At 49.4% G+C, this 13859-nt stretch overlaps 1 protein-coding gene across 1 annotated transcript in view; it reads left to right on the top strand.

Moving 5' to 3' along the window:
• RERE (arginine-glutamic acid dipeptide repeats) overlaps positions 1 to 13859 on the top strand; it is a 307198-nt gene that overhangs the window by 197468 nt on the left and 95871 nt on the right. Inside the window, 4 exon segments of the mRNA XM_044445541.1 lie at positions 2319 to 2367; positions 4169 to 4293; positions 4556 to 4655; positions 13398 to 13496. Of these exon segments, the coding sequence (XP_044301476.1) occupies positions 2319 to 2367; positions 4169 to 4293; positions 4556 to 4655; positions 13398 to 13496 (373 nt within the window).

Here is a 13859-nt window from a genome sequence, read left to right as displayed (position 1 = left end):
CATGTGCTCTCTCATAGCCCCCTTTAAGTATTTAAGTGCATCGCTTCTGGAACCCAAACAGTGCTTCACATGCATCTTATTGTCTGTTTTACTTACGGTATTTTAACTGCAATCCTCAGCCAGAAAAATGTTCCCAGACCAGCTCACAGATTAATGATGAAGCGCTATTTGCCCTTAGGCGTATAATCTAAAAGACCAGACACAAAATGCAAAGGGGGGAGGAGAAAAAGCAGCTGCACAGCTCAGGCACTCGTGTTGCATTTCAAACCTTTTGGGCATGTTCTCTCCACGACAGAGGGGGGCAAAATAACCTCCCCTGCACCTATTCCTTCTCCGGCCAATGTGTAGGAGCCAGGTTGGTCTCCCCTGTGCTGTGGGGCTTATTCTGGGAGCCAGACTCCCAGTGTCCCTTGATTCTTTTGCTGTAACCCTTGGAGCAACCTTATAAAGTAGGTTAGCAGTACTATCCCCTTATTTCAGGGGGCAACACCTGAGAGGGATGGATTGCCACAGGGCCCCCTTCTAACAAGTCCACGATTTGCACTGGGAAGCGCTTGACTTGCACCTTGGTATCCCGTTGCCTGTGCAGACCAGGGTAACGGTTTTTGTGCGGAGGTTGGATCAGTACAGAGGTGGCTGGCTTGCCCTCAGCTGGGCTCTCTCTCCCGAGACGGTTATCTGTGCATGTTGAGATGAAGAAAAGAATATCACTATGTGTGTTGAGTTGAATAAAAGGCCCAAAACTCCTAGCATGTAATTGTAGGCACTTTCTCTATTGCTCCATACATTGGATTGCATCCTAAATCATGTATTCTTTGGCGTCTTTCGGAGGAGGTTTATTTACAGCTGGCCCTCTCAGTCAGCAATGCTTGTTGGCTCAGGCCTCGATGTCAGTAGGAGGCTGAGGGGCAGAAAATACACCCCATGGCTTTTATTGCAACTTTGCAAGAAGCTGGAGACGCCTTGTGGTGCTGTGGACGGTCTGTCAGCTGGGCAGTACAAAGACCCACATTCAAGTCCCTGCTTCGTTATGAAGTAGCCTTGGGCATTCTGGCCTAACCCTGACCCACCTAGTTGTTAGTCCAAACTCGTTGGTAGAATGGTGGGATAAACTTGGCTAGTATTTAAAAAATCTGAGTTTGTTTAATAATAAAAATGTATCCTACATAGGTGCAAATATGTTCTGAAAAATATGCCAGCTGCCAAAGGGGTTGACCAACCTGCTTCGCCGTAGGACGTAAATGTTTGCTGCCACATCACTGGAATAATTCGTAAAATGAGTGCAACACGTTTCTAGTGCTGCAAAAGCATTTTGGGTTCAGCCAGGAGCAAAGGCCAGGTCTGTGCTGCAGTTGGGGCAGGGGTTGAAATTTGGCCCTTGGCTTTGCGAGTTAGGCATTCAGGCAGCCTGGTCCCTCATACTCGCAAGCGCTAAGCTGAGTGAAGCCGCAGGGGTGGGACAGATCGGATAAGACCAAGAATCTGCCTTCGATAGGTGGCATCCTTTGCAAGCAGCTAGATGGCAGCCTGTTGTGGAGACGTTGCTTGGCTGAGGCGTAAAAAGTGGAGGGGGCGGCGGTGGAATCTGGCAGCACCATTTATTTCTTTAAACTCTGGTACTTCAAAATGTGCAAGCAAGTTGTCTATCTCCCACTTATGATTGTAATTATTACTACATTTCTGTCCCCTGTGCAGTTTGTATACAATTTGCCAAAGGGAAAAAGGGAGAGGAAAGCCTCTTCAGTATTTCCAGTTTCTCCCTTGAGCAGGACTTCCATGCCCCTAAGAGACTAAATCCACCCCAGGGTATCTTTCACAAAATGCACAGTGAAAGAAGATAAATTCAGGAGGAGGGGGAAGTGGGTTGTGATTCTGTTAAGGCATCTGATGATACAGTCTTGGTTTCTCTTTCAGAAACATCTAAGATTTGGCTAAGGCTGAACAGAAAATCACTGATCTGCCATGTCATCTTTTAACATTTTCCACATTTTGAACAAGGGTTTTTCAAATGCTGCTGCTGATAGAATGCCGTGGCTTTAATGTAGATTTTTGTGTGCCTTTGAGAAGCGTTGCGTGAGTCTCCATTTTACATTCTGTTCCTACTGGATAAAAATAGCCTCTGGAGGTTTGACACAGACTTGGTTATGATTTCGATTTTATTCCGTAACCTTTCAATATGTCACTGAAGACTAAATAGAGAGAGCGTGTTTTTCTTCCCATTCGTACTGTCACGATCATAGGTATTCATGTTCAAACCGTGCTGGGAGATCAGCGTTACACAGTTCCTTTAATCCTGGTTCTGTATCTTTCACTTGCAGGAGGCTGAACAGCACCCAGGGTGAAATCCGGGTTGGGCCGAGCCATCAGGTAAGCCTTCCTTGCATTATGAATATCAGAGGTGGACTATCTCTTCCAGGCAAAAGAGGCTCCAGGACTTCTCTGATCTGCCCAATACAAGGCGTCATTCATCGGTCCATCATGTGTCGCAATAGGGCAACGCAGCACAACTTCACACGGGATGTTCCTGGACCTCTGAGTCAAAACTCCAGGGCTTGCAGCGTTTCCCTGCCTCTCCAAGCATTTGGGAACCTGCCCCAGGAGTGTTTGGGCCATCACATTGCTTACGGGCCCCTGGTCCTCGGCCAGCAGAGCCTCGCTCCTGACCAGGAGCCCTCAGATAGCAGTGTGGCTTGCCATCCAGACCTCTGCTTGCCCTCAAGCCCCCTAGCAAGCGTGAGGGGTTGCGGAAGAGGCGGGCCCTTGCCTCACTTCCGCAGGGACACGGGGGAAGAAACCACCCAGTTAAGCCCAGCTCTTGGCATTTGGGAATATGAGAGCTTTTGCTTATAATGTTGGCCTGGCTGTAGCTACTCACGGAGGGCAAGTGACTCGGTTCCCAGCGACTAGGGAGGAGAGCTTTACACAGTCCCCTTTTTTCCCAGACCTCACGTTTGTGAACATTTGCAGGCTCTTCTAGGCGGCAAGGCTGTTCTAAAGGGGCCCTGATTTTGGCAGTGCTGCGGTTCACATCAGCCACTGTAGGCAAAGGAGGGCTGCTTGCTGGCGCTTCACCTTCTCGTTCTTTTTTCTGGGTGCTTCTCAGGCACTCCGGCTGCTTTCGCCACTGCTCCCCTTTTTCCCGACGCCCTTGCAGGGAGGGGGAAAACGCGCTGGTGTGAGGGTCCTGTTTTGGCCCCTGCCAGCACCAGGGCACCAGCCCGCTTGCCTGCAGCCCCTCGTTGGTGCCAGACGCAGCCGTGGCCAGTGCCTCGCTAGTCAGCAGTGAAGCCGCGTCACGTCCTTTCCTCCCTGGAAAAGAAATGGGAGAGAAATACAAAGGGAGCACACGAGACGCTTCCGAACTTGTGCTACTAATTACTGGTTGCATATGGTATATATAAAATCCTGCCTCTCGGATGTGATTTGTGCTGTAACTGTCTAAGGTAATTACAGGCTCGAAAAGTTCTATATAGTCGTGCACCCATTGCTGCTGATCTTGAGGGCTGTTAATTGAACCTTGCAGTGTGGCACAGAGTTCCTGCATGTCATGATACATTCCCGCTCTGGAATTGCCTGTCGGTCAAGTTGGCAGCCTTGATTTCCCAGGGCCAAGGTGGGAATGCAGGGATGGGGGGGGGGGGGTTTGCAAGGTCAGTGTGTCGGGGGGGATCTCTTAGGTAAAGGAAAACACCTGTTTTCTAGGAGGCGATGTGATTGGATCCAGCCTCTGGCAAAGAAACCCGAGTGGCTGTGGTGAAGTTAATGACTTGTTCCTGCCTTCTGTGAAATGGGGATGAGTCTTTTATCAACTTTGCGAGGAAGCCTTTTCGCTTCAATGGTTGTGAACTGCCCAGAGAGCTTTGGCCAGCGGGCAGCATAAAACAAAACAAATAAATTAAACACCATCCTGAATTCTACTCCTTCAGCTGACCGCACATACCCGTTTGTGAAATGTTAAGACCTGTAAAGAGAGGGCTGGAAAACAGGCACCAAGTGCCCATTGAAAGCAGCCCTGCCTGGTCACTTGGGGCAGCTGATCTTCCCACAGGGGAGCAGGGAGGTGGCGTTCTGGTAGCCTGCCTCTCTTTGCCTCCTGGGCTCATGGTCAAGACTGGACGACGCAGTCCAGCCTCCCTCTCAACAAGCTCCCTCTTGTTTTCCCCACCAGGCGAAACTCCCAGAGCTGCAGCCATTCCCTTCGGGAGATAGTGACACTGTGACTCAGCATGAGGAGCTTGTGTGGATGCCTGGGGTCAACGACTGCGACCTCCTCATGTACCTGAGGGCAGCAAGGTAAAGGAACATTGATGTATTTCCCCTGTTTTGGTATCAGGGACAGGTGACTTCCAGCTCCAAGGTCCTATTGAGGGATAAAGGTCCAGAATCACCCAGGTGTGTAACGTTCCAAGAAGATTTTTGGAGATAAATTGTCCAGTTTGCATGGACACAGGTGCTGCCAAGTTCAAACCAAGTTCGCAAGAAGTTTTCTTTCTTTGCTTATTTAGCATGTTTTGTCATGGGATAATAAGAACATTTTTCCCATTAACTTTTCAAGGAGCATGGCAGCTTTTGCAGGGATGTGTGATGGAGGATCCACAGAAGACGGGTGTGTTGCAGCCTCCCGTGATGACACTACTCTCAACGCGCTCAACACTGTAAGTCTCCGCTTGTTAGAACCTTCCCATGTGGGTCTTGGGCTTTTCTGCCCCACCTGCAAATCACAAAGCACTTTGGGGATAGAGATTTTCTCCTCGGCCTCAAAAAAAGCACCACAGAGACAGAAATCATTCATAGTGTAACTCCTCCTCTTGTGTCCAGCTTCTATTTTAATAGCATTCTGAATCTTCCTGCCGTTTGGATGCCTGATACGGCTTAGGCAGGAGCCTTTCTATTTCAAAGCCTGGGAAATAAGGCTTGTCTTGTTTCTTTATGCCTTGATTTCATTGTTCATTTCAGCTAGTAGGGATAGGGAGCTGGCTGTAATGGTTTTGTTCTTTTGAATTTGTGTGTGTGTGTGTGTGTTTTAATTTTGTTTATTTTTATCTTCCATTAACTACACAGAGAGCCTTGGCTATTGGGTGACATACTAATGAAATAAATAAAGTTCTTTGACGTAGTGAAGAAGGGCAGGAATATTTGTAAACATCTTGAAGTTTGTTCTTTTGAGACCTAATGAATATACCCTGCCACTCTGCAATTCTTACAACAGCCCTTTAAGCCAGTTCCATGTTGTTATGAGACAAATGCAAAACTACCTTAAAGCTGATGATTAGCTTCAAAAGCCTGTGTGCCCAGGACTAATTTAGGCGCAATTAGGACATGAATTGAAAATAAAACTGACAATATCTTACTTCCCTTATACAGATTGATAGTGCAGCCAAGTTTTCTGATAATGCCAGAGGGCTACCTGGTTGGATAAGGGGCGCTCTGTGTGATTGTGTGTGTGTGTGTGTGTGTGTGTGTGTGTGTGTGTGTGGCATCCTCATGTGCAGCTAGCAGATTGACCTCCACCCCTAAGTCAACCTTCAGGCCTTCTCCTGAACCCATTTCACAGACCCTGTGTACACAAACAGGCACGCAGACCCCTGCCTGCTTGTGCCTTCATGAAATAGCTCTGTGGGACACCAGGGGGTGGTGGGAGACAGCGCTGGCTGGCATGAAGTCCCGCGTCACACGAGCCCCCACTGCCTTGGGCAAGAACTGCTTGCTGCCACGCACGTGGGGCTCTTTGCTGTCCGCGGAGGCAGCGCTCTGGGCTCATTCCCGTCGGGAGACACTCCACAGCATGGATCTCCCATTTGTACTCGGGAGGGAGCTGACGCAGGGAGGCCGCGGAAATGCTGCGTGCTGCCCGCCTCCACTCGCCCAGGCGTGGTTTGAGCCTGGCACTGAGTGCTTGCGTGAGACATGTGGCCGCTTCTACAGCGGGGCAAACCTGGGCCGGCCATGATCTGCCTGCCCCTCCTTCCTTCCTTCCTTCCTTCCTTCCTTCCTTCCTTCCTTCCTTCCTTCCTTCCTTCCTTCTCTGCCCATTTGTGGGACAAGCACCTGCTCTTCCAGCCGCTAAGTGCCTTCTGTTGCATTAAGGGGTGTGTGTGTGTGTATTTAGGAATGATAATACAGAGCTCCCAAGATTGATAGTAAGAAATGGATGTGCTCTATGCTTTCTTATTATGGAAATGCAATAAACTTCGGAGTAGCGCTTCACATAAATCAGTCCTGACAAGTTTCTTTGCTAGTGTTTTATTTATGCAATAACAGCGTGCTGTAACCTTCACTATGATTTATCGTTAATTACACCCAATAGAAATGAAGACCAGGGGAAGTTTTCACTGTGCAGCATTCATATTATCTAGTTGAACAACTTCTTCCAATGATTATTTACCTAATATCATGAGTAGACGTTTCTGTGCGTGCACATGTGTGGTGGTGGTGGGGATTTGGATTTTTAATATGAGGTTATGTTTGTTTATTCCAAGTTGTATTTCAGTGCCTTTCTGGCCAGATCAAATGAGATGGAAAATGTCCTGCTTGGAAACAATCGGTCCCTTTTGTTCATACGGCCTGCTGTATATGTTGGAAGCTAGGCGTAGGGCATTTACCATCCTTGTTTGTTTGTTTAGTCACAAAGTCGTGCCCGACCCATCGCGACCCCATGGACAACGCTCCTCCGGGCCTTCCTGTCCTTCACCATCCCCTGGAGTCCACCCAAGCCCACACCCACTGGCCCAGTGACTCCATCCAGCCACCTCATCCTCTGCCGTCCCGCTATCCTTTTGCCGTCAATTGTTCCCAGCATCAGGCTCTTCTCCGGGGAGTCCTTCCTTCTCATTAGGTGGCCGAAGTCTTTGAGTTTCATCTTTAGTATTTGGCCTTCTAAAGAGCAGTCAGGGTTGCTCTCCTCTCAAACTGACTGGTTTGATCTCTTTTCATGTACCGTCCCAGCCATGTTTAACAGAAAAAACTCCCAGCATGCCCCAACCGGCCATGTTGAGCACCGGAAGACGTTTTTCTGTCCAAACATTTATCAGATTGCACCTCAGTCAGTCGGGTGACTGCTGATCATGGGCCAAATTTGCATGCAGTGTGGATGTTTGGATGGGGTCATCAGCAGGGGCAATGAGATGAAGCCCCCAGCACCAGTCCTTGCCCTGGATACCAGTGTGGCTTCCCCTCCAAGCAGCACTCTAAACAAAGTGATTGCATTGATGTTCTCCTGCTTAATTCTGCTTTGATACCTGCAGGGCAAGAGAGCTGCTGTGGATGGCAGGGCTCCCCCCATCGGCCTCTGGTGGGATCTTTCCCATGGAGCTGCCTTTTTAGACACAGGAGAAACCTGTGTAGCACCAGCCCTTGCATTTAGCAGGCTGGGTGAGGCTGCCTGTGCAGGCCTGGCAGAAGTACCAGGACACTGGCCTTCTCTCCTCCCTGCGGCATTTGATGCCCCAACTCCAGCAACTTGCCCAAGGGGCTCTGGCTCGGAGTGGTAAGGTGTCCTCCAGGCTTCAGTGCAGCCCCCGTGACCCCAGCCTGAACATGGTGAAGGCTTCCTTTCTGGAGGCTCATAGGAACACCGGCAGCCGCCTTCTGTTGGGTGGTTGTACCTCCAGCCTAGTATCCAGCGATTTCACCCTTCCCTGGCCTGGTGCCATCCATGTACTTTGGACTACAGCGCCTAGAATTCCTGAACATTAGCCAAGTTGGTGGGGCTGATGGGAAGCCGTCCAAAACATCTGGAGAACACCCGATTGGTGAGGGCTGGTTTCTTCTGCCTGGCAATGGTTATCCTAGGGAGCAGTTTGTCCTGTCATCAGCTGCCTTATCCTTTTAAGAAACAGTTCTGTGCATATGTAGGTGGAAAGGTGTCTTGCAAGTCCTAGCATTATCAGCTAGCTTCTTTCAATACATACTTGCCTAGGACTGCACCTTTAACTGTGGAGATGCTGTGGAGTGAATCATGGATCCCGTGCATGAAAACCATGGGCTCCGCCGCTGAGCTACAGGTCTTTCCCAGAGTGGAAATCGCTCCTGGAAGACTGCAGCCCGTTCTGTGCCTCCCCCCTACCCACAGTTTAATGTGAGAACACTTGCAGCTTATCTGCATTCGTTCATCAGCTTGCACGTGTTCCTCGCTTCTCTCCTTTAGAAGTACAAACAGGCAGAAAAGACTTTATTAAGGCTCCCCTCAAAGAGTGTCAAAGTCTAAATTGACACAGAGTCTGTCTCTAATAACTCGCAGATCAGCAGGCATAAAAGAACAGATTAACGAGAACACCAGAAAACATGCAGATGTCTTGGTAAGAGCAGATTTTTTTTCTCAAATTATTCTTCAAAGGATTCATTTCAAATGCACGTGGATTTGTTTCTCCTTAAATGGAAGTAAACATATACCAGTCTAAAGCTTGAAAAAGACTTTCTTTCCTCTCACAATAGGATGAGCCTCTTTCTTCTTAATATCACGGAGCCCTGTCTATTACTTCCATAATTAAAACACACAAACTGTAAGCCTGCTCACGTTTTATAGTCCTGTCTCTGTATAATTTTAATTTATAACTTTAATTTATGTTTGAGATTTGGAGGGTTTCATTTTCCCCCTTATACATTTCAAAATGCTGCACAGTGTTAATCCTAAAGAAAAGTACATTTGTTTTGAACAGGTTGCTCGAAGTGGGAAGATGACTCTGCCCTCCCCTTCAAAGTATTTTTAATCTATTGCTAAACATGCAAGTCACTGGAGAACTGGGTCCACGCCAGGTGTTCAGCTGGTATGGTGGTAGCTTGACTTTAGTTTCCTGATATATGTAAGGCATACCAGGGTGCAGTCCTGTGCCCATTTCTGCAACTCCTAATATACCCCTGCTAACCTGTGCTTAGTTGGACAGAAAACAGTCCTCGCAGTTCTTTGCATTCTCCACCCAAGCAGGATGGCTGGAGCATGCTGGGAAATGTACTTCCCCCCCGTCCAAACAGCCATAGGATCGTGCACTTATTTGAGCACTGCTGTATCTCCTTATTGCGCAGGAGTGACAGGCGTCCCCGTCCTTGCCCTGCTTTGCTTCCTTGGTGGCTGGGCGTGCTGCAAAGGACAGCATCTCCAGCCATCTTCGTCTCCGAGCCCCTGCATGGCCCGGAGGCATTTGCGGAAATGAAGGTGGCGCGCCTTGTTTTGAAGGGATCCCATCCATCAGTTGTTTTTTTTTTAAAGTCCTGTGTTGTGTTGTTGTGTTGTGTTTTGACTAGGAGGAATAGGGTGCTGAGAAGGGTGCCTAGCCTGCAGGCATCCCTTTGCCCAACCTTTTCCTACAGCCAAGAGCAAATGTACTGCCATCTTTGGCACTTACTGGTCTGGAAAATCTCCAGGTCTCTTCCGTTGTCCTGAAGTTCCAGTTGCTGCATAATCCCAGGAGTGAGGAGAGAGCCCAGCGCCTCAGGAACGTAAGAGGCTGCTGCATATCTGGCCAAGCAGTTTGCTCATTTAGCCTTAGTATTAGACAACCAGTGTTAGTTGTCAAGTATTAGACAGTTCGGAGTGGCAGGAGCCCTCTGTGGTCTTGGGTTCTCCCGCCTCTTGCTACCTGCTCCTTTCAACTGGAGACTGAATGATGTGAGACTTTGTGCATCGAGACCAAGTACCGATGGATACAGACCCGTAACAGGGAGACCGTGTTTCTCTCTCCTCTTTCTCTTCCATCCCTGCCTCCCGCCCCTCCCCATAAGAGAATGCCATTCTGAAATCTAACTCTGTTCTTAATGGACTCCCAATTATTCCATATTACAGCGAGAATCTGTGCCCAAATGCCTGCAGTGGCTTTCAGGCAAGGCCCGTAATGAGTGTAATTGCAGCGGAGTGCCTCGCTGAAGTCAGAGCTGCCAGATGCAGCGCTGTTCTGATGCAGGGAAGGTCACAGGGAAAGGGACGTTTAAATTAAGTTATAAATTACAACCGAAGAACAATATTTTGATGTGCAAGACCTAGGAGTGTCAGCCCGGCGAGACGTAATTCATGGATTCATTACTGAACAGAGGAGCTGACGGCTGAGCCATGCCAAAAGGAGGATTTATTTGCGGTATCGCACGGCCAGAAAATGGCAGCTCTGTTGTGAAGTGGGGGCTGAAGCGCAACAGCCGCCCCCTGCAGCCCCCACCCTAACCCCACGCTAATGTGGCAGAGTTTATGCTAATAAGCCCTGCCTGTGATGTGGGGCTGCATCGCATCCTCTGTAATATGAAGGAAGAGCAGGGGCAGGGATGGGTTTGGGATTTTTTTTATTTTTTGGCCTGAGTTTTGGGTGGGGGAGGTAGCATTGTGATCTAAAAGGCACATGCTGATGTCTTTCTTTCCATTTTGGGGTGCTGGTGGTGGTGGGGGGACTTTTTCGTTTTTGTGTGCAGCTGGTGCTCATCCACAAGCTGCTCTTGAGTGGCTGGCTTGGAAAAGGATTTTTAAAAATATGTTTCTATTTAGTTTGCAGGTGGCCTGTAAAATCCAGAATAATGTATGTTGCCCATTGCTGAGGATTAGGAGATATTTAGGTAACAGTATTCATGTACCACCCACTCCTCGCTCCATTCTTTTTATACATTGGTCTATGTACCATCCTTGGTGGCGGTGGCTTGATGGTAGCATCGTTGGCTACATTTGTGGCTTCCATCTTTCTTCTTTTTCTGTCAGAAGACTCTGTGTATAACCAGTACAGATTTATCTCTCTTCTGTGTGAATGTTCTTGATGTTTCTCCATGTGCAGTACCAGCCACCTTTCAGGGTTTCAGGTTTTTTTCCCAGCACTGCCAGAAATGCCAGGGACAAAACCTGGGGTGCTGACATTCAAAGCGGCGGCTCAATGGCTAAGCCATGGCTTGCTCCCCCATCCCAACCAGATGAGAAGAACGACAGAAGATTAGAATACTTACTGTAGGATTCATTCCATAATCACATTTTTATATTTGTTTTCCTCCGAGGAGCTCATTTGCTCTTCCTAGCAAGCTTCTAGTATTTTATGGCTGTTCATGTATGTATGTATATGGCTGTATTTATTCCTATGCTGCTTTTTGGCTTGTACTGCATCTTATTCTTTTAACCGTTTTTATGGCATTCCGTTCTTTTAACTGCTTGCAATACGCCGAGCGAAGCTTGGATTGGAAACATAAGAAATAAATGAAAATGAAAACATCTTAAGTAAATGAGGAGTGAAGCTGGGGATCAGTCCGAAGTCATCTGTGGTCTGCCTTGACCAAGAGGCCTTTGCAACTATGTCCCTTTGCTCTGGCACAGTGGTCATTACACTGCATGTTGAAGATGAGCCAGCACGGTTGGAACGGGAGTTGATTTATCAAAGCCGAGATAACTTTCCTTGGTGGAAGAGTAGAATGTTAGCAATGTGATGAAACTTTGCAGTGCATTGTGGGAGAAGTGCCTGGCCAGAGTTGGACCAAATTGCCACGCAGGGAACATTTGACTTATATTTGAACGCTCTCGGTGGATCGACCGCAAAAGAAAATGCGAAGAGGCGTCGGTCTCTCCGTGATAATCATATTCAGAGTTCTGAAAGGCAGGCCTCTGTTGAAAAGCAACCTCAGAGCCCCAGGACGTGACTGAGTGTCTCACTGGGTGTGCAAAGGAGGGGCAAGGATGAAAAGGGGGTGTGGCCCTTTGGATGAGCCCAGGAGGGCCGGAGGTGGCCCCAGGCCTGATGCTCTGCACCCCAACACAGAGCATGCGCCCAGCCTTTCAAAGCAGCATCGCTTCCCTGCCCTTCAGCCCTCCGCTAAAGGCCTGGAGGAGTAGCCCAGACGTGCCCCGCAGTCTTCTGTCTAACTGGGGATTTGAGTGCACAATGAAAGCAAGGTCTGATCTTGCTTCTGAGTGACAGAAATGCTGCTAAACCGTCCCGCCACCTTTCTCGCTGACGGTTGGCCCATTGTTCTTGGCCTTCTTCCGGCCTTGTTCTTCTTCCAGTTTTTAAGCTTGTTCATTAGAGGAAAGGAAGGAAATTTTGTTCTGTTCCTTCAGGCAAAAATAGATTCCTTCCATGAGTCATACGGAGGAGGCTGGGAGCAGAGCAACCCAAACGGGGAGGTGCGTGAGGGCAGGGGGGGGTGGCCGGGAGACGTGAACACTTTCAGTCAGTGTCTCGTTTCCCACAAATGGGCCCTGCCTAGAATTCATACCCTTTGCCTCAAATACTCTTGCTGAATCGTCACTGCCGTGGGTGGTGAGCTGGGCTGGAATGCCCTGCAGCCGCTGCACCTGAATGCGAGCTGAGCAGGAACACTTGCACGAGGCCTTTGGCGGTTGCTTTGCACAGCTCCTGGCGCCAGTGGGCCATTTACAGTGTCAGTTGGACCAGGCCTGCAGACAGTGTCCAGTCGCTAGAAGCCCCTTTTCTCTACTTCCTGCAGAGCACCCCAGAGGTCAGCCAAGCCTCCCCCCACTCCAGTTCAGCCTCCTGCCGACACAGTAGTCAGCCAGCTGCCCAATGGATCTCACAAGCAGGTTGTGTGTGCAAGGGCACTCTCCCACCCATGTTCCCCAGCAACAGGCATACTGCCTCTGCTACTGGAGGTAGCATGTGGCCGTCAGGGTGAACAGCTGTGGGTGGCCTTCTCCTTCATGAATTTGTCCACTCTTTTTTTAAAACCATCCAAGTTGGTGGCTGTCATTGTATCTCCTGGATTCTGTAGTTTTTAATATGCACTGTTTTTTTTTAAAAAAAACATCTATTCTGGATCTCCAACCATCCTCCTTCATGGGATGGACTCTTTCGGGGTTCTAGTACTGTGACAGAGAGAGAGAAACATGTCTCTCTCTCCACTTTCTCCACCATGTGCAATTCTTCGTTTGTTCAAGAATAGGCGTGGGGTGGGCTTGAAACCCCCATGAAAACTCCGATGCAAACCAAGTGCCTTTCCGCAGTACTGCAAGAGCAAGGAGAGCAGCTTGTGGCTGTCCGGATGTGTTGGCCTTTAGCTTCCTCAGTCTTCCCCCTAGGCTGTGCTCTCCAGGATTGAGGGGACTAGTAGGCCAGAACCTCTGGGGGGGGGGGGGCAAGTTCCCTGCTTCTGCCCGCGGACACGCTCCCTTGCCAAAGGACTGGCTCTGCCCATCGAGTCACTGCGAATGAGAAAAGGCTGTGAAGGAACCTGTCTCTTTTGAAGGCAGCAGCAACTCTGTCTTTTCTTTTTTTTTGGGGGGGGGGGGTATGGTTTCCTTCCAGTGGATGTATTTTAATGCTTTTGGAAAATGCTGCAGGGCAGACTTTTAAATATCCGCTTTGGCTCTGGATCTTTCTTGGAAAAACGGTTCAGAAAAACGCGGGTGTACGGACACCCTTTTCTTATTCCCTCCTTCCCCCTCGGTTCTTTCCACTGATCGGCTTGCTGTTCTCTCTCTCCTTTAGCTGCACGAAAGCAACTATGACGCTGGCAAAGCCCTCCAACGCCTGGTGAAGAAGCCCGTGCCGAAACTCATTGAGAAGTGCTGGACGGAAGACGAAGTGGTGAGCAGGGCCTCTTTCCACCTCGCTGCTTGAGCTCTTCCTTCTCTCCTCGAGATTTGTCCACTTGGGCTGCACGTAGGCTCCCTCTAGGCCAACAAACCCTAGATTAATCACGCCTAACGAGCTAAAGGGGTGGGGGGACCCTTTCTGTGCTTCTGCTTTGCACGGAAAGAGTGAAGTCAAGCCTCCTTTTCCACACGGGCCTTTCAGCCCCAAGGCACACGGCCTCCCCCTGACAGCCTGGGGCCTCCCCGGCACGTCCTGCCAGGTCACCCCAACCAGCGGCCGGTAAGGCCGCTCCAGAGAGCGGCCTCGCGGTTGGCTGCGCCTGTGGTGGCTTTTCCCTCAGGAGGCGTGGCAAAG

Source organism: Varanus komodoensis, unplaced genomic scaffold, assembly GCF_004798865.1.
Source record: "Varanus komodoensis strain SLA01 unplaced genomic scaffold, ASM479886v1 scaffold48, whole genome shotgun sequence".
NCBI classification, from domain to species: domain Eukaryota; kingdom Metazoa; phylum Chordata; class Lepidosauria; order Squamata; family Varanidae; genus Varanus; species Varanus komodoensis.
This window is presented reverse-complemented; position numbering and strand designations above follow the sequence as displayed.